The sequence below is a fragment of the Triticum aestivum genome, chromosome 5A, assembly GCF_018294505.1.
Source record: "Triticum aestivum cultivar Chinese Spring chromosome 5A, IWGSC CS RefSeq v2.1, whole genome shotgun sequence".
Classification (NCBI taxonomy): domain Eukaryota; kingdom Viridiplantae; phylum Streptophyta; class Magnoliopsida; order Poales; family Poaceae; genus Triticum; species Triticum aestivum.
Window position 1 is genome coordinate 546,146,195 of NC_057806.1, and position 18,801 is coordinate 546,164,995.

General features: G+C 50.0%; 2 protein-coding genes across 2 annotated transcripts; one reads left to right on the top strand and one right to left on the bottom strand.

Annotated features, from left to right (window-relative positions):
- Positions 1-773: 773 nt before the first annotated feature.
- On the top strand, positions 774-4,919 carry LOC123104647 (tetratricopeptide repeat protein 1). The gene is made up of 5 exons (XM_044526521.1): positions 774-1,071; positions 1,937-2,116; positions 3,756-3,882; positions 4,007-4,120; positions 4,556-4,919. Exons 1-5 carry the CDS (start codon positions 919-921, stop codon positions 4,669-4,671), a joined length of 690 nt encoding a protein of 229 aa, XP_044382456.1. The 5' UTR covers positions 774-918; the 3' UTR covers positions 4,672-4,919.
- Positions 4,920-5,202: 283 nt separating this feature from the next.
- On the bottom strand, positions 5,203-7,869 carry LOC123104645 (serine/threonine protein phosphatase 2A 57 kDa regulatory subunit B' alpha isoform). Its single transcript, XM_044526520.1, has 3 exons — positions 7,822-7,869; positions 6,472-7,788; positions 5,203-5,705 (listed from the first exon to the last, which is right to left on the bottom strand). The coding sequence occupies exons 2-3, from the start codon at positions 7,552-7,554 to the stop codon at positions 5,385-5,387; spliced, it is 1,404 nt and encodes a 467-aa protein (XP_044382455.1). The 5' UTR covers positions 7,555-7,788; positions 7,822-7,869; the 3' UTR covers positions 5,203-5,384.
- Positions 7,870-18,801: the final 10,932 nt, after the last annotated feature.

The following is an 18,801-nucleotide window of genomic DNA, read 5'->3' on the forward strand; positions in this document are numbered from 1 at the left end:
GCTGAGGCGCGCCGCCGTCATCGCCCTTTCGTTGTCAAAATTTCAAGCTTTTCAATACATCAAGGGTTCACGATAATATCAAATGATCACAATGCATCCAAGGTTCACACCATAGCTAAGTTTACAGAAAATTGAACCTTTACATTGCTGAAAGAGCCATCAAGAGCCTTGAATCTCATCGTTTGATAACCTTGTCTATGTAGCAAGTGGCCTCTCTTTTGTACTTCAACACTCTGACTGGCCTCTCCATCTGGCATCTACAACAATATGAAAAATATATTATTCTTAGAAACATAAATGCAATTGAAAAATATACATGGATGAAGGAAAATAAACACTTTCTGTTTTATGAAGAAATCGTGTATCTCAAATGCTCATGTATCTCGAAAATATGTTTATATTTTTTAAAAAATGTTCATATACTAGAAATAAGTGTTTATGTATTTATATTAAAAAATCACAAATCTATGTGTGGTCAGAACAATTTTCCCGGGACACATGAATATTTATTCTATACAAATGACTATTTTCCATATGATTAGTGTTCAAGCGAAATAATATCTTAAGTTGTTTTTGGGCTCCAGGTTTGGAAGTTATGATTGACTTAACAAAAAAATTGGGGTTCTTTTCTTAAGTACTCAGAAGATTTTTTTTAGCCAGATACTCAGAAGATACACAAGATCGAAAATTCAAAGTTGTTATGGACCGGCCCAACGTGAGCTATATTACGCTCCCAGCCTCCCAGGGCCCAGGGCCTCTTCCCTCTACTCCTCGTGGGTCTAGGATGTTCTGGATCGCCGTGAGCACGGTAAAATCATCTTCTCCTCTCACCCCAGCGGGCTGACTGCTCTTGCGACTGGACTGGGGGCGAACCCTCGATCGGCGCGGGCGGACGGCGGCGACCACCGGAGGCGAGAGATGGTGGTGATCGAGCTCGAGCCGGAGCACGAGGGCGAGGAGACGACACGCCCCTCCTCGCCGCCGGAGTTCGTGGAAGCCCCGGACCCGAGGAGGGCGGAGGTGGACGAGGAGGCCTTCGAGGACGCGCTCACCGACGAGCAGCTGCGGGAGGTATCGCCCCGATCACCCCATCCATCCACCCGTCCTCCTTCTTGATTTCTGTGCTCGAATTTGAGATCCCGACCCTGAGGCTTTGATTAGGACATATGGTGGTGCGGTGCCGCGAGGGTTCCATTGGTGGGCTGGCTCTTAGGGTTAGTTTTCGCAGGAGATGGTCTTGAAAACAACATTCAATACCCCCCCCCCCCCCCCCCCCCAGCTTTTACAAATACTAATAACTGAGAAGGATGCAAGGATTTATAGTTAGTGTATGATAATTGATGCTCGATTGCGTTCCACTCAGTCAGCTAATGAATTTAATCTCTTTAATTTGTTGGACCCTTCAGATTTTCTTATGAAATAAGTCTATATGTTGCCTTACTAGAAGATATTGTCCTGATCCAACTATCGTGGTTGAGTATTAGTATGCAGGCAGCACCATAGGTTAGTTTCATGATTTGGTGTTCTCATTCCTCGGATGTAGCAGGCAAATAATCGACAATACACTCTAGAAAAACTTAAGTAAGAAAGGCTGAATTGAATACAATACACTCTTCATATGACTGCTGTACGAAACTAACTTTGCTGAAGTGACAGCGCTAGATTTTGCGTAGAGCTTGTTCCTGAAATTTTACGGGATCGTTTTAAGTGTTCTGGTCTGTAATAAATGAAGCAGTGACTAGCCAAATTTCTTGCTTTGATAAATTATTGGACTGCTGCTAGTAACTGCCTCTGAATAGGCCTCTGGAAACTGTTGACGGAACTTCATGTCTTACTATGCTGTTTTTCATGCTATGTTGGGCTGGGCATTTCCTAGAGCATCACGTTGAAGAGTTTTGCCTTCCCATATTAAAATTTTCCCTTCAACTTGGTGCAGAAAGCTAGAAGCCAAGCAAACGATGCAAAAGCAGAAGGAAACAAGCATTTTGCAGCTGGACAGTACGAGGATGCATTATCACAATATGAAATTGCACTGCAAATTGCTGCTGAACTGGAATCTTCTGAAGACATATCCTCTGCATGCCATTCAAATCGTGCTGTATGTTTCTTGAAATTGGTAAGACACTTTTCGGGTCGGTTGACAACTCGGAGGACATAGGATACTATCCACATTTGCTTGCCATTATTGCCCATTTACATGATGTGAACATGCAGTAGTTCGGTCATAGTATTTATCATTGCATGAAGATGGTATGGTACCATCATATAATTATTTCTTTTATCTACGGTTTATCCATTCCTGATGTACTGTAGGAATGTCATTACTTTTATCTGTTTTCTGTGTAATCTCGGTAGAAAGCAGGGAGCGGCGATTTGGCTCCCGACGACAGTAAATGCCTTTAGCTTCTCTCTCTCGTCACATCTTGTTTCTCTGATCTCTCTCCTACCGATGGGATGGGGCTGGAGCCAACACTCGTTCTATCCAACTTGAAACGGCGAGGAGTCCGGTGGACTGTGGTGATTGGGCACTGCAACGTGTGGGGAGGGGTGTTGTTTACATGGATGCGACTGCTTGAGTGCCTGATCCATAGTCTCCCTCCTCGGCTCCAGCTGCCTGAGCGACTGATCGCGCAAGCCCCTCGTCTCCGGCGGGCAGAGGTTGTGGATCCGGCTTGTCCGTTGACTCCAGCCATGCCGACGTGCGCTGGCTGAGTTTGTGTAGGTGGATTCTCGGTGGAGGGCCGAGGTGACTTCTCATGCGTGTGGTTCCTTGTTTGCTTGACAACACTCCTTTTCTTCTTCTTTGGATCTTATATCGGTTAATCACAAATCAATTGATTTCCTGCTGCATCCGTGCAATTTGTAGTGCTGCATTTTTTTGTGAATCGATAATTTATTTGTAGCAGCAGCAGTGGTGCTAGATGGGTCATCAACTAATTCTGATGTCTAGAGCATTTGTTTTGTTCATCAACTTTTATTCCCCATGCAGGCCATTTCGTGCAAAGGTTTTTACTGCACAACCGATCTGATTTTTCATGTTCATGCCAATATCTTGTACTTTGACTGGTTAAAAAATTGGGTGCCAAGATTGATTTAGTGAAACATCTATTGTGGTGATGATGCAATCAATCTGTCCTAATCTGGTGCTAATTAGGATGAATAATGGTGTTGCACAATGAATGGGCTGCTGCAGCATAAGTATATCAATGGTAAAGAGAAAGGTGTCCAATCATGTCTTGTGTGAGTGGGACCTCTTCATGTCAGGATAGATGCAAGGGGACGGCGTCCGCATGTCCGCGAACAGAAAAGTTACACTAACACGGTTATTAAAGTAATGAAGATTACTGCAATTTTTGCTTTGCGGACAGCCGTGGACATGCAGATGCTATCCGATTGCATCCCTAGGATAGCAGTACCATGTGTCGGCCAGAAATTATTTAAACACCACAGTGCGAAAATACTGAACACATACAACAATATATACATTCTGGTGCGTCAATCCCCATGCATACCAAACGTCAGGATAAAGAGCTCACCTGTGCTTGGGCACCGTTCTTGATATCCCATTGCTAAGAACTGTGATGTTAAACTTGCTAGACTAGGCCATGTAATTATGTGGTCGATGAAATCTTTGATTTGTAGTCTAATTTCAAATGCCCTTCATGTACTTGAATGAGCGTTTCTGTTAAGTAAGGGTTTTGATTTGGTCATATCTTATCACACGCAAACTCTGGTGCTGACTTCATGTGATCTAGGGGAAATATGATGAAACAATTAAGGAGTGCACCAAAGCGCTTGAGCTGAATCCTTCATATTTGAAAGCTCTGCTTCGGAGGGGAGAAGCACATGAAAAGCTTGAAAACTATGATGACGCTATTGCTGGTTAGATTTTATCCTCATTATGTGCTTTATATTGTCAATTTTAGTTCAGTGCATTCACATAATTTTTTATGCCATTTTTCATGTTCCACCAGTGCTAAGTTTTGAGTATTGTTCCTCTTCGCAGATATGAAAAAAATCATTGAGCTAGATCCTTCAAATCAACAGGCTAAGAAATCATTGTTCCGACTTGAGCCACTGGCAGCAGAGAAAAAGGAAAAGATGAAGGAGGAAATGATTGGTAACATCTTCCGCTAATGTTTAGACTTTATAACAGCTTTATCTGTGTTTATGCTTCCAGTGTAGTTCACAGCTCTAGCCATCTTATATATGTATAGTAACGTATTGGTCCTATCGATGATGATATTTGGTTGCACGGCATTCACGATTGTGTTATTACTTGCTGGCACAATTTTCTTTAGTGATTACAAGTGTCATCAGAATATGTGCCGTGAATGTACCAATGTTTTACATAGCTCATATGCCCTCCCAACTTTTGTTGAACAAAAAAGGATTATTCAGCAGGAGGAAGGATTCTGAATTATTCAGACACCATGGTTGTGTCATATGGAATGCCCCATTTAGGCTCATGCACAGCTCTGCACCCTCAGACCTTGTGACATTTGGTTGATTTATTCTTTGCTCATGTTTCCCTATCTAAATTTATGTGATGCAGCAAAGCTGAAAGATCTGGGCAACTCGGTGCTGGGGCGGTTTGGGATGAGCGTGGACAATTTCAAAGCTGTCAAGGATCCAAACACTGGCTCGTACTCCGTTTCTTTCCAGAAGTAGTAGCATAGCATAATGAATTATACAGACGAACATGGCTTGGTGTCCATTGAGGGGGAGCCTCTAGTATATCCTTTGAATCCTGGAGGCGATTGTTGATGATAAGTTATGTAATGGTCTTGCACTCTTGAAGTCAGAACGCTCGATCTGAAGATGAGCCTGACCGTTCTTGGACTTTATTCTCCTTCGGTGCTTTCACGTATGATACACATGTGCATTTGCTGCCTAGGCACTAAGTTGTTTTTTGTAAACGACTCTTCATTTTCTTCTGTAGTATGGATGCACTATCTGTTGTCGAATTGCTTTTATGGCGGCAGATCCTTAGCTTCTCACCTGTTGATCCATTTCATGATTTTATTTGTCCTACAAGGAACAAAGAAATTGGCTTGGCCTGTCACAGTGTTTATCATGCTAGGGAGTTCAGTTTTGAGCCTTGCATCATGCAATTTAGTTTCCATGCGCGTGATCGCCAGTGATAGGTTTCAACTTGATGCCTAATGCATTATTTTGATGCAATGTTGTGCAAACTGGAGGGGAAAAACGTGACAAACTTTTCATTGTATCAACGAATATGCAGTTATCTCAGTCCAATATCAGTAGGCGCATGCGCCTGGGGAAAACACACACACGAATATTCGCCGCGCCATCAGTTGCGGTGCCCGCCGGCCGGCATCGTCATCACGCAATGTACAAAGCCCAAACAAACACCACGCTCGTTAGCTACCGCTCAGGCCATTGGCGTCGGCGGCCGCCTCGAGCCTCCGCCACCGTGCGTCGCGCGCGGCGGCCCGGGCGTCCGCCTCGTCCCGGCTGGCGGCGAGGTCGGCGGCGCAGCGGTCGTAGAGGTCGGGCGCCACCTGCAGGAGCAGCGCCTTGACGCTGGCGGTGACCTGCTGCACGCACTTGCTCCAGTGCCGCTCCAGGTTGTCCTCCACGCTGGCCACGAAGGGCGGCAGGATGCGGCCTATGGCGCCGCCGGCCGACGCCATCTCCAGGAACCGCTCGTTGTTCCACACGTACAGCGCCCGCTCCGCCACCTGCAAATCAAAGCACACAATTTTTCTGCCCGTTCAGCTTCAGCCCACCACTCATCATCAATGCAGTCAAGTTCATCATGATTAGTGCTAAGGATAGGGTAGGGCAATTATCCATGGCTGGATTACACGACAAGGAACGTCTGCTCCGGTCGAATCATCGCCTTGGCAAAGCCGCTTTGCAAAGTTAGTTGTTGGTACTAACGCACTTCAGAATGATTCAGCTGGAGGGCAGGGGGATGATACACTTGTAACGTGGCAGGCAGGGCACCACAACGCCACTGTGAATGTGGGTGCACGGTGGAGTTGGCATCGGCCCGCATTCCCGAGCGGATTGCGTTGTGTCGGGACTGAAAGATAGGGTGGATGGGGGCGGCAGAAAAGTGAGGTTTTTGAACCCGAATTGCACGAACCGTGTGGTACGTACGTGCATCAAGTCGACAAATTGATTAGCCAAAGTGACATCGCTTTATAAAGCCTCTTTACCAATCGCCGAAACTTTCGATCAACTACTGTTCACCTCCTGCAAGCTTTCTTCCCCCACGTGCACCCAACTAACTGTATGTACGGGGGCAGATGTTGGTGCATGCTGAATGGATCTCCTCAAAAGTTGAAACTAAAGCGACGTGTTGTAACGGTATATTCTGCAATCCAATGTCAGTCTGAAGCCTTGGGTTCAGAGATTTACTCTAACCTGACAAAAATTCTAAATTGCCACTTGAACCTGGTACGTTCGTGCAGTAGTGATTAAGCGGGAACGATTTTTTACCTGGGAGCTGCAGCTGGTGGCGCAGCGGGCGATCCGGGAGCAGATGGGCGCGGCGAGGGCGTCGAACTGGCGCTGGTCCAGGGCGTCCACGATCTCCTCCAGCTCGTCGATGAGCAGCACCTCCTTCTGGCAGTTGGTCACGGGCCACCGCCGGAGGATGCCCTCCACCACGGCGCCGGCCAGCCCCGGCTCCTTGTGCACGAACTGCAGCACGCAGTAGACGAGCTGGCGGTGGTAGGCGTGGAGCCACCGCGCGCGGTGCAGCGGCAGCAGCACCCGGAGCAGGAACCCGCGGTGCTCCTCCTTGAGCGGCACCGCGAAGCCGTTGATGATGCTGCCGCAGATCTCCAGCAGCTCCGCCACACCGCCGCCGCACTCGTGGACGGACGCCAGGAGGGCCGCCGACATGGAGCGGCGCATGAAGGCGCGCTCCGGGGTCAGCTTGGCGTAGAGCTGGTGGTACGCGGTCTTGAGCCGGTCGCGCTCGCGGGGGTCCTCGGAGGCGAAGAGCGCCAGGAGCGACGTGAGGAAGGGGCGGTCGACGTGGTTGCGGAGGGCCTTGGCGTCGGCCGCGGCGATGACGGCGAGGAGCACGTCGTAGACCGCCTGGAGGTGCGGCCACGACGGGAGCAGCGACGCCGAGGGGGCCTCCTCGTCAGCCGCCTCGGCGAGCACCGACGGGCAGCACGCCGGCGGCGGCATCGTGCGGAACAGGTTGGCGGCGAGCATCTTGACCAGCGCGACCATGACGAGGTGGTCCAGCCCGGGCGGCTGGTTCTTGCCGCTGGAGCGCACGGCGGCGAGCACCTCCTCGAGCCGCTCCAGCTTGGCGTCCCGCTCGGCGGCGTCGTCGTCGTCCGCAAACGTGAAGACCCGGCAGCAGGAGGCGATCTTGTCGATGAGGCTCTCAGCCTCGGGCTCCGGCTCCGGCGGCGGCAGCTTGTTGCCAGCCGCCGCGGCCGCCGCGGCAAACACGAAGACGCCGTCGGGGTTGTCGAGCTGGAGCAGGTGCAGCAGCGTGGTGGACGTCCTCTTCTTCCTCGGCGGCGGCACCGTGGCGACGACCTCCACCTCGGCGCCCATCGGCCAGCACCCCCTGAGCAGCGACGAGGACCCCACCTTGGCAGCGACGGCACGGCGCTATCAAGGGCGTCACGGGCGGAGAGACACCGCGGGCGGCAACTTAAAGAGGCCCGACTCAGCTCGAGGAAGGAGGAAGCCGCCAAGCGGTGGCGGTGGTTTCGCCGCCCGGACGGTCGCGCGCTCGGGAAACGCCGCGCGTTGGGGAGGACGTCCAGGGTGGTCGTTGGCGCCTAGCTGCTGGCCGCTGGCCGCGATGCTGCAGTCTACTTGAGCCCCAATCCAAGCTCTTCCTGGCTCGTCACGTCGCCACCTTTGTAGAGGTAGAGAGGTCGCGAGGGAGCGGCCCCGCGGGTACGCACGCTCGCACCATGGTGGTCGTCGCTTTATACGCGGGAGGCAGAACTGATGCGCCACCCTTGGCGCCGAGCGTCCTTGACACGTCCACGTCCACGTCCGGCCGGCACTGGCGTTGGCGAGGCCGTGATTCGCCCATGAACCCACAGCGCGCGGGCGGGCGGTGGATTCAGCCGGATCGGCACTGCTGCCTTGCCTGCTCGGCTGGTGCTGCCGCTGGGCATGTGATGGTGTGGCCGTGGTCCTCTTGGCTCACAGGCTCACAGGCGAGCTGGGGAGAGCATGCAAGAGCACGACGCAAACGGCAAATCCAATGTTGACCGTGTTAGACTGTATTTTTTTTTTAGCATCAGTACAGACACAAGCGCTCATATACACGCGCATACACTCACCCTATGAACGCACACACACACCCTACCCCTATGAGCACCTCCGAGAGACTGAGCCGGTATATCATCTTGAGATTTACGAAGTCACCGTAGGCGCCTCGTTGTCGACGGAAACGTCTCCTCCCACTGAAAGCGTATCGCCGGAAATCCTGAAATAAATCCAGGAATAATGCGAGCACCAGGATTTGAACCCTGGTGGGTTGGGGCTACCACTGTCCACCTAACCAACTCAACCACAGAGTGATTCGCTGTTAGACTGTATATGTATACGTAGGCTTGTTTATAGTAGACTTGTGTATACACCTTGTACTTGTATCCTTTGGTACTTATATATAATGAGATAGCCGCACCCCCAAGGGTGTCGAGCAGTTGCCCCAATATCCTGGTTTAACATGGTATCAGACTAGGGTTTCTTGTATCTTCCGCTGCACCCCCTCGCGCCGCCGCCGATCATCGCCGCCGCCTCGCCCGATGGCCTCCGCCAACCCCGCCGCCGCCTCGGCTTCCTCCACTGCTGGCGCGCCGGTCGCCCCTTCGTCGCCCTTCCTCGCGTCCCCCCCCCCCCCCCGCTCGCCACGGCCTGGCGGCAGCCGCCGCTGCCCGTCGAAGGCCATCTGCAGGGCGGGCAGGAGCAGGGCGGGCCAGGCCTGTGACGCCCCCGATTCAATCGTACACTAATCATGCACGCAAATGTGTACGATCAAGATCAGGGACTCACGGGAAGATATCACAACACAACTCTACAAATAAAAATAAGTCATACAAGCATCATAATACAAGCCAGGGGCCACGAGGGCTCGAATACAAGTGCTCGATCATAGACGAGTCAGCGGAAGCAACAATATCTGAGTACAGACATAAGTTAAACAAGTTGCCATAAGATGGCTAGCACAAACTGGGATACAGATCGAAAGAGGCGCAGGCCTCCTGCCTGGGATCCTCCTAAACTACTCCAGGTCGTCATCAGCGGGCAGCACGTAGTAGTAGGCACCTCCAGTGTAGTAGGGGTCGTCGTCGACGGTGGCGTCTGGCTCCTGGACTCCAGCATCTGGTTGCGACAACCAGAAAGAAAGGAAAGGGGGGAAAAGGGGGGAGAAAGCAACCGTGAGTACTCATCCAAAGTACTCGCAAGCAAGGAACTACACTACATATGCATGGGTATATGTGTAAGAGGCCATATCGGTGGACTGAACTGCAGAATGCCAGAATAAGAGGGGGGTAGCTAATCCTGTCGAAGACTACGCTTCTGGTAGCCTCCGTCTTGCAGCATATAGAAGAGAGTAGATTGTAGTCCTCCAAGTAGCATCTCCAAGTAGTATCTCCAAGCAGCATCTCCAGTAGCATCGCATAGCATAATCCTACCCGGCAATCCTCTCCTCGTCGCCCTGCGGAAAAGCGATCACCGGGTTGTCTGTGGAACTTGGAAGGGTGTGTTATATTAAGTATCCGGTTCTAGTTGTCATAAGGTCAAGGTACAACTCCAAGTCGTCCTGTTACCGAAGATCACGGCTATTCGAATAGATTAACTTCCCTGCAGGGGTGCACCACATAACCCAACACGCTTGATCCCATTTGGCCGGCCACACTTTCCTGGGTCATGCCCGGCCGCGAAAGATCAACACGTCGCAGCCCCACCTAGGCACAACAGAGAGGCCAGCACGCCGGTCTAAACCTAAGCGCGCAGGGGTCTGGGCCCATCGCCCTGAGCACACCTGCACGTTGCGAGGGCGGCCGGAAGCAGACCTAGCCTAGTAGGCGTTCCAGTCCAATCCGGCGCGCGCCGCTCCGTCGCTGACATCTGAAGTGCTTCGGCTGATACCATGACGTCGGGATACCCATAACTACTCCCACGTAGATGGTTAGTGCGTATAGGCTCGTAGCCGACTCAGATCAAATACCAAGATCTCGTTAAGCGTGTTAAGTATCCGCGAACGCCGAACAGGGCCAGGCCCACCTGTCTCCTAGGTGGTCTCAACCTGCCCTGTCGCTCCGCCACAAAGTAACAGTCGGGGGCCGTCGGGAACCCAGGCCCACCTCTACCGGGATGGAGCCACCTGTCCTTTCAGCCCCCTCGTCAAAATCACTTGCGGGTACTCAATGAGCTGACCCGACTTTAGTCACCATCTGTATAGTATGTATGTATGTATAGTATATACCCGTGATCACCTCCCAAGTGATCACAGCTCGATAGTATAGCAAGGCAGACTGACAAGAATGTAGGGCCAATGATGATAAACTAGCATCCTATACTAAGCATTTAGGATTGCAGGTAAGGTATCAACAGATGTAGCGACAATGTCAGGCTATGCATCAGAATAGGATTAACGAAAGCAGTAACATGCTACACTACTCTAATGCAAGCAGTATAGAGGAGAATAGGCGATATCTGGTGATCAAGGGGGGGCTTGCCTGGTTGCTCTGGCAAGAGAGAGGGGTCGTCAACTCCGTAGTCGAACTCGGTGGCATCAGCGTCGGTCTCGTAGTCTACCGGAGAGAAGAGGGGGAAGAAATAATGAATACAGAGCAAACAAAGCATCACAAAATATAACAAGGCAATACGCGGTGTTCGGTGTGCCCTAACGCGGTAGTAGGTGATACCGGTGAAGGGGGGAAAACATCCGGGAAAGTATTCCCGGTGTTTCGTGTTTTCGGGCAGAGGAGCCGGAGGGGGAAAGTTGCGGGTTCGATAGGTTAGAGGGGTGTGGCGGACGAACGGACTGCGTATCCGGAATCGTCTCGTCGTTCTGAGCAACTTTCATGTTGAAAACATTTTAATCCGAGTTACGGATTAAAAGATATGATTTTCTAAAGATTTTATTAATTTCTGAAATTTATTTATTTATTTAATTAATTCGAAAAAATGTATTAATGACGTCAGCATGATGTCATGCTGACGTCAGCAGTCAACAGGGGTTGACTGTGTCAACCCTGACATGTGGGTCCCGTTCGTCATACTCTATTAACTTAATTAGCCTAATCAAAGTTAATTAACCTTAGTTAATTAGGTTAATTAGTGGTTAGGGTTAATTAAACAGAATTAATTAGATTAATTAAATACTTAATTAATTAATTAATTAACTAATTAGTTAATTAGTTTTAATTCATTTTCATTTTATTTTTATTTTTGTTTTAATAAAAACCGTTCTTTTTAGGGGGTGGGGCCCCCATGTCATTGGCCCAGGGCCAAACGGGTGCGGGTCCAATGGGCAGGCGGGCGACGGGCGCCCGTAGCCTACCCGGGGCGGGGCGTGGCCGTGGGCGCGGCGAGGGCGGTCGGCGCAGGCCACCGGGGCACAGTGGGGCGCCGGCCAACGGTCGCCGGCGCAAGGTCGAGGCAAGGCACGGCCAAGAGGGAACGGGGCCGCAACCGGGGCTAGCGGCGTCCAAGACGGAGGGTCGAGCGGTCCGGTGACCGGGGGGAAACGAGGGCGAGGTTCGGGTCGCCGGAGACGGAGCTCCGGCGACGGCGCCGTTCGGGAAGAGGAGAGGATAGGGACCCGGGGGTTCGGTGGCCGGGAGGGGGGAACGAGGGCGCCGTTCGGCGAGGGGGGAAGGAGAGGGCACGGGGGGGGGGGGGGAGGCGGCGTGGCCGCGGGTGGCCAGAGCCGGGCGGAGCCGGGGCGGAGCCGGCGACGGGGCTCCGGGCGCGGCGTCGTTCGGGAGGGGGGAGAGAGGGGAACGACGGAGGGGGAGGGGGCGAGCTCACATCGGGGCGCGCCGGGTCTATGCGAGCGGGCTCGGTGGAGGGCGGTGACGACCGGCGAGGAGGCGGGCGGGGGCGAGCTCGCCGGCGTCGGGGAGGCGGAGGGGGTCGGGATCGACCCGCGGCGGCGGTTGCTCGTGCTTGGGGGCGACGGAGGGGAGGAGGGGACCCCGGACGGTGGAGAGGAGGATGAGGGGGGGGGGTCCGGGCGGCGGTGGGGCGGCGGGGGCCGCCGGCGAGGTGGGGGGGGGGCGACGGGGGTCTCGCCCCGATCTGGATCGGGCGAGGGAGCAGGGGAGCGTGGGTCGGGGCGCGTGGGGGGGGGGGAAGTGTGGGGCGGCTAGGGTTTGCCGCGGGGGGTGAGGGGATAAGCGACCGGCGCTGGGCCGGGCCAGGGGGGGGAATGGGCCAGGGGGGGGAGGGGGGAATGGGCCAGGGGGAATGGGCCAGGGGTTTTCCCTTCCCCCCTTTTTTTGTCTTTCCCTTTTCTTTTATTATTTCTCTTTTCTGTTTTTAGTTTACTTAAAATGCCAAAGCATTTTACCAAAATTAGTGCACCCCACCATAATTAGGTTAGCTATTTTAGACAACCCCCGAACATTTTTAGTCTTTGTTTTGAAACCTTTTATCTTTGCTTTTGTTTTGATTTTGAATTCGAACCGGTTTCGAACTAACGCGAGTTTATCCACAGTAACCGAGGTGACGTGGCAACATTAGTGGGGATTACTGTAGCATAATTACCCGGGCGTCACAATTCTCCTCCACTACAAGAAATCTCGTCCCGAGATTTAAGAGGGAAGTAAGGGGAAAGTTCTGGTTACGATATTCTAACGGATCTTCTCGACGAAGTTAGTTCCTTTCGTTGATGTCTTCAATCCTTTATTCCGATGCATCATGATAAACTCGCCACCATTTCTTCGTGAACTCCATCGTACTTACGAATAGGTAAGGGGTAGCTCTACAATGCAAGGATGTTATAAGTGAAAATCATCTGGGGGTATCCCCAGAATGAACTTATGAGTATCTCGCGAGTTGAACAAACGACACACATCGAGAGCAAAGTAAGACAGGGCGATAAGAAGTTTCAAGCGGATAGGCAATCGTTCATTGCCTGAAGCAGGGTGCGAAAGGGTTCAGAGCAACGGGTATAAGTATTGCGTCCGATACCAGAATAGATCTACAGGCAAGTGGCCCGTGAATTACATACAAAGTCAAGCGTGAGGAATAACTTTGGGAACAGGGGGTGTACAGGAGAGTCAGGTTTCGATCCTGTGAAACTGTGGGTTATGGGCCCACCATGTGGTTAAAAGTAGAAGGTTGGTGACATCTTGCACGATCATGTAAGCAAGGCATGTTAGAGGAGAGTCTGAGGGTCATGTCGGCAACAACATAGGTACCAAGGGCGAGGGACGAAGAGAACCATTTTCCTGCTCGTTGAACGAGGCGGACCAATAGGCAAGGTTCTCGTCCATCGGTGGTTACTGGAATGTCATCAACAATAGTAATAGGGTCTTACTTACAGAGTGGTACAACGAGGTGCTTACCTAAGCAGGGGATTATCACTGCTTAGATTATATAGGTCACAAGAAGGGTCAAACAGACCCATGGAAAGGAAAATGTGATCATTAGGTTAAACAGAACAATGGAAAGGAAAAATGTGTTTAAACACATATTTCGGGGGTATATCCTTCCCAAGGATAAGCAGAGCATGATATCCATGACAGGATATAATGTAGAAAACCCTTTAGGTAAGGGGAGAGAAATTTCATGACATTACCCATACAACGGTGTTCGGATAATTGAGCAAGAAACATTTAGCATTGGGCTTCGGATGTTCTTGTTGAAAATCAGAGTATCGCAGACATGCTTCGAGATAGCATTGACATGGCCTTCAGGTGAAGATCAGACTTTGGAATCACGAAGGATCCATCTGGAATAACTTGTAGAATAAGTCTTACAATTTCCTCATGGATGAATGGATAACCTTGCTGAAAAGGAATCTATATTGATAGGTCCTCCAGCCGGGGGGGGGGGTGCTAGGCATGACATCATGTTAGCGGGTCATCAAAGGATCAACATCATAACTCTTGGAAAGGTGTCCCAACCATCATATCTGACCGAGATTCAGATCCGATTGGTGTCAGGATACCTGAGATTCAGGATGTCTGAGAAGAAAAGGCGCAACACAAATCGTTGAAATGGCATTGCAAGCTTCTCGGGAAATGAACTATGGGAGCGGGTTTCTGAAGCAATAGTTCACCATTAAACCAAGGAGAGGACAAGGAGGTGTCTGGTGAACTCAACGGCAATTCACCGAGATTCCCAAAAGATGGATTTCCACCATTAAGTGAACAATGGGATAACATTTGTTAGATCAAATGATATAAGGAAGTATGCTCGAGGAAAACATACACAATTAAACACTGGTTGAAGGGTGCGCCCGAAGTACGGGTTGGGTTGCACGACCAATGTTAGAATGGTGATTCAATTAGCGAAGGACTTAGAATGAACTATCGCCCATTCACTTCAAAGCAATAGGGTTGTTAGAAGTTTTGAATTCACACGTCATAGCTCCATTGTCGGTATTCCGGTTGAAAACAATACGGGGACCAAGGAATGAACGAAGATGGCAAGAAGTATTATGATATCAAGAATTATTAAGAGGTGGTGAAATTCTCACCACATTCTTGACAAAAAGAGATGGTAATACTTCCGAGGTAAGGAAGATCAACTGCTGGGTAGCAGTGATCTCAAGGTTTACACAAAACACGAACAAGTTGTGTTGAACGGAAGGCAATAAGGTGGTCGATGAGAACAGGAATCATCGAGGGGCAAGGATGGTATTACCCATTATGAATTCAATTGAATTCCTGGAAGAGCTCATAAGGTTGATGATGACCACGACACAATTGTCGAGAGATTTCATGCAGATGTAGTCAATCAGCGACGACATCAAGTCAAAGGAATGATGAAGCAAGAGGTTATTGGAACCACAGTTACGACACAAACTCGAACTCAAGCTTGTTGTTTAAGGTGAAAGGTTATGACGAGGAAAATCGACGTAAGGTTAGTTCATCGTCGAAAATTGGTGCTCCGAGAATAAGGACCAGGTAGCACCGTTAGAATCGTCACGACAATGATATAGCCAAACAGGCTAGGAATGGCGTGATCGGGTAACAAACTCGTACTTATAGAAGCTTACTGAAGAGTTGTTGAACCGTAGAGCGGACTCGGTTCAGTTATCGGTGTCTTTGAGTGTTCAATAACTCAGAGCCCGCGAAAAATTGGAATCAGTGGGAAGGTAGCACTTGATGAAGAACTCATAAAAAGTTATGCAGTTCCATGATAATCTCGAGATACCAGGGGGGTAATACTCGACACAAGATCAAAGTAAAGGTTGGACTGGTGTATTGATCCATAGAAGACAATTGTTTTAACTTGTCCGAGAAATGAGATCAAAGAAGAACAATCATGGTCGGAACCACGGTTGCAAAAGGCCAGATCCTAGATATAAGATGAACTTATACCAAGGGAATAATTGATTTTAAAAGAAGCTTCGATGAGAAGATGTACATCGTGTCCATGGGCATGAACGCAAAGTTCAAGGTCGACTCCCACTTCTCCAATGCACAACCTTTCATTCACTTCTCGCGCTCAATGAAGTTGTAGTTTTGAAATTTTATCTGGCAAAATACCAGAAAAGTACGACTCGTGAAAACTTTCGAGTTCACACCTATTAAGGAAGGCATAGGTTCAACCCATTGGGGCATCTTAGAATCATATACCAAATCTTCAGAAGTAATTAACTCAAGCTCAAAGGCAGAGCATGGTTGAGAAAGCAAAGGATACAATTTACCAAAGGCATTATGTATCAGAGGAAAGGCTCACAAGGTTATTGAATATGAAGGGCGTTGTCAGATAAAATCCAACAAAGGATCTGGTGGTCCACAAGGGATCTGACGTGAGCATCGGTACTCAACTAGAGGAAGAAGAATGCAAGGAGATCAAATTATAGAAACAACTGACTAACTCAATTGTCAAATGCCAAGGAATTAAGATTTCCAAATCAAGGGATCAGAAGCAATGCTCTGATTAGGGATGGATAAGTTGAATAGCCTTAGGGTACAATCAAAGACAATTGGATTGGTCGAGAACCAATTCCAGTTAAAAGAATGGAAGCTCAGCCGGAAAGGTAATTTATAAGGATCAATGATGATTGCGTGTATTCGCAACATATTGAGTCAACAGACTCAAAATGATAATGACAAGGAATGTCAATAAGATTTCTATACTTATGGGATTAATCATAATGAAAGCAAACAAGAAATTCCAGAGCAATAGGTTGCTGAGGATTTTCGGAATATCGGTTGGTAATTCGAAGACTTTTGTGTAACACATGAACAACTGAGGGATGGGCAGATACTCGATAAATGCGAGAATTTATTTGAAGGGGTATTCGTGTGGCAAAGAACTGCTAGGCAATAGGCACAACGTATTCTCGGAACAATAGAGAAAACTTCGGAGTAACTTGTAATAACAAGATCAATGGGGGAGGATCGTATGAATGGCAAGTGTAAGTAGTTATCCATAAGGGTTTATCGGTGGTCGAGAATTGCAAAAGCAACGGGCACAAGGTCTCGAGAGAAAATCGGAGAGTATCTTCGAAATCTTCTGGTGCAGCAGGCGATCATCGGTAACAAGTGGCTCTCCGGGAGAAAGTACTTGCGAGAACCTAAAGTTAGTTTTGTTTTTAGCGAAATCATTTAACCCGAATAGAAGAGAGCTCAAAGTCCCAGAGTAAAGGTCGAGGAGTAAAAGACCCTAGTACCACCCAATGGCGACGTGGGCCCGTAAGGCACACAGCCAAGTTAGTAAAAGTTTTGTAAAGTCTAGACTCGACTTCGGCCAAGGAGTTGGAAGGGGGATTCCTACAGGCAGTCGGCTCTGATACCAACTTGTGACGCCCCCGATTCAATCGTACACTAATCATGCACGCAAATGTGTACGATCAAGATCAGGGACTCACGGGAAGATATCACAACACAACTCTACAAATAAAAATAAGTCATACAAGCATCATAATACAAGCCAGGGGCCACGAGGGCTCGAATACAAGTGCTCGATCATAGACGAGTCAGCGGAAGCAACAATATCTGAGTACAGACATAAGTTAAACAAGTTGCCATAAGATGGCTAGCACAAACTGGGATACAGATCGAAAGAGGCGCAGGCCTCCTGCCTGGGATCCTCCTAAACTACTCCAGGTCGTCGTCAGCGGGCTGCACGTAGTAGTAGGCACCTCCAGTGTAGTAGGGGTCGTCGTCGACGGTGGCGTCTGGCTCCTGGACTCCAGCATCTGGTTGCGACAACCAGAAAGAAAGGAAAGGGGGGAAAAGGGGGGAGAAAGCAACCGTGAGTACTCATCCAAAGTACTCGCAAGCAAGGAACTATACTACATATGCATGGGTATATGTGTAAGGAGGCCATATCGGTGGACTGAACTGCAGAATGCCAGAATAAGAGGGGGGTAGCTAATCCTGTCGAAGACTACGCTTCTGGTAGCCTCCGTCTTGCAGCATATAGAAGAGAGTAGATTGTAGTCCTCCAAGTAGCATCTCCAAGTAGTATCTCCAAGCAGCATCTCCAGTAGCATCGCATAGCATAATCCTACCCGGCAATCCTCTCCTCGTCGCCCTGCGGAAAAGCGATCACCGGGTTGTCTGTGGAACTTGGAAGGGTGTGTTATATTAAGTATCCGGTTCTAGTTGTCATAAGGTCAAGGTACAACTCCAAGTCGTCCTGTTACCGAAGATCACGGCTATTCGAATAGATTAACTTCCCTGCAGGGGTGCACCATACCCAACACGCTCGATCCCATTTGGCCGGACACACTTTCCTGGGTCATGCCCGGCCGCGGAAGATCAACACGTCGCAGCCCCACCTAGGCACAACAGAGAGGCCAGCACGCCGGTCTAAACCTAAGCGCGCAGGGGTCTGGGCCCATCGCCCATGAGCACACCTGCACGTTGCGAGGGCGGCCGGAAGCAGACCTAGCCCTAGTAGGCGTTCCAGTCCAATCCGGCGCGCGCCGCTCCGTCGCTGACGTCTGAAGTGCTTCGGCTGATACCACGACGTCGGGATACCCATAACTACTCCCACGTAGATGGTTAGTGCGTATAGGCTCGTAGCCGACTCAGATCAAATACCAAGATCTCGTTAAGCGTGTTAAGTATCCGCGAACGCCGAACAGGGCCAGGCCCACCTGTCTCCTAGGTGGTCTCAACCTGCCCTGTCGCTCCGCCACAAAGTAACAGTCGGGGGCCGTCGGGAACCCAGGCCCACCTCTACCGGGATGGAGCCACCTGTCCTTTCAGCCCCCTCGTCAGAATCACTTGCGGGTACTCAATGAGCTGACCCGACTTTAGTCACCATCTGTATAGTATGTATGTATGTATAGTATATACCCGTGATCACCTCCCAAGTGATCACGGCCCGATAGTATAGCAAGGCAGACTGACAAGAATGTAGGGCCAATGATGATAAACTAGCATCCTATACTAAGCATTTAGGATTGCAGGTAAGGTATCAACAGATGTAGCGACAATGTCAGGCTATGCATCAGAATAGGATTAACGAAAGCAGTAACATGCTACACTACTCTAATGCAAGCAGTATAGAGGAGAATAGGCGATATCTGGTGATCAAGGGGGGGGGCTTGCCTGGTTGCTCTGGCAAGAGAGAGGGGTCGTCAACTCCGTAGTCGAACTCGGTGGCATCAGCGTCGGTCTCGTAGTCTACCGG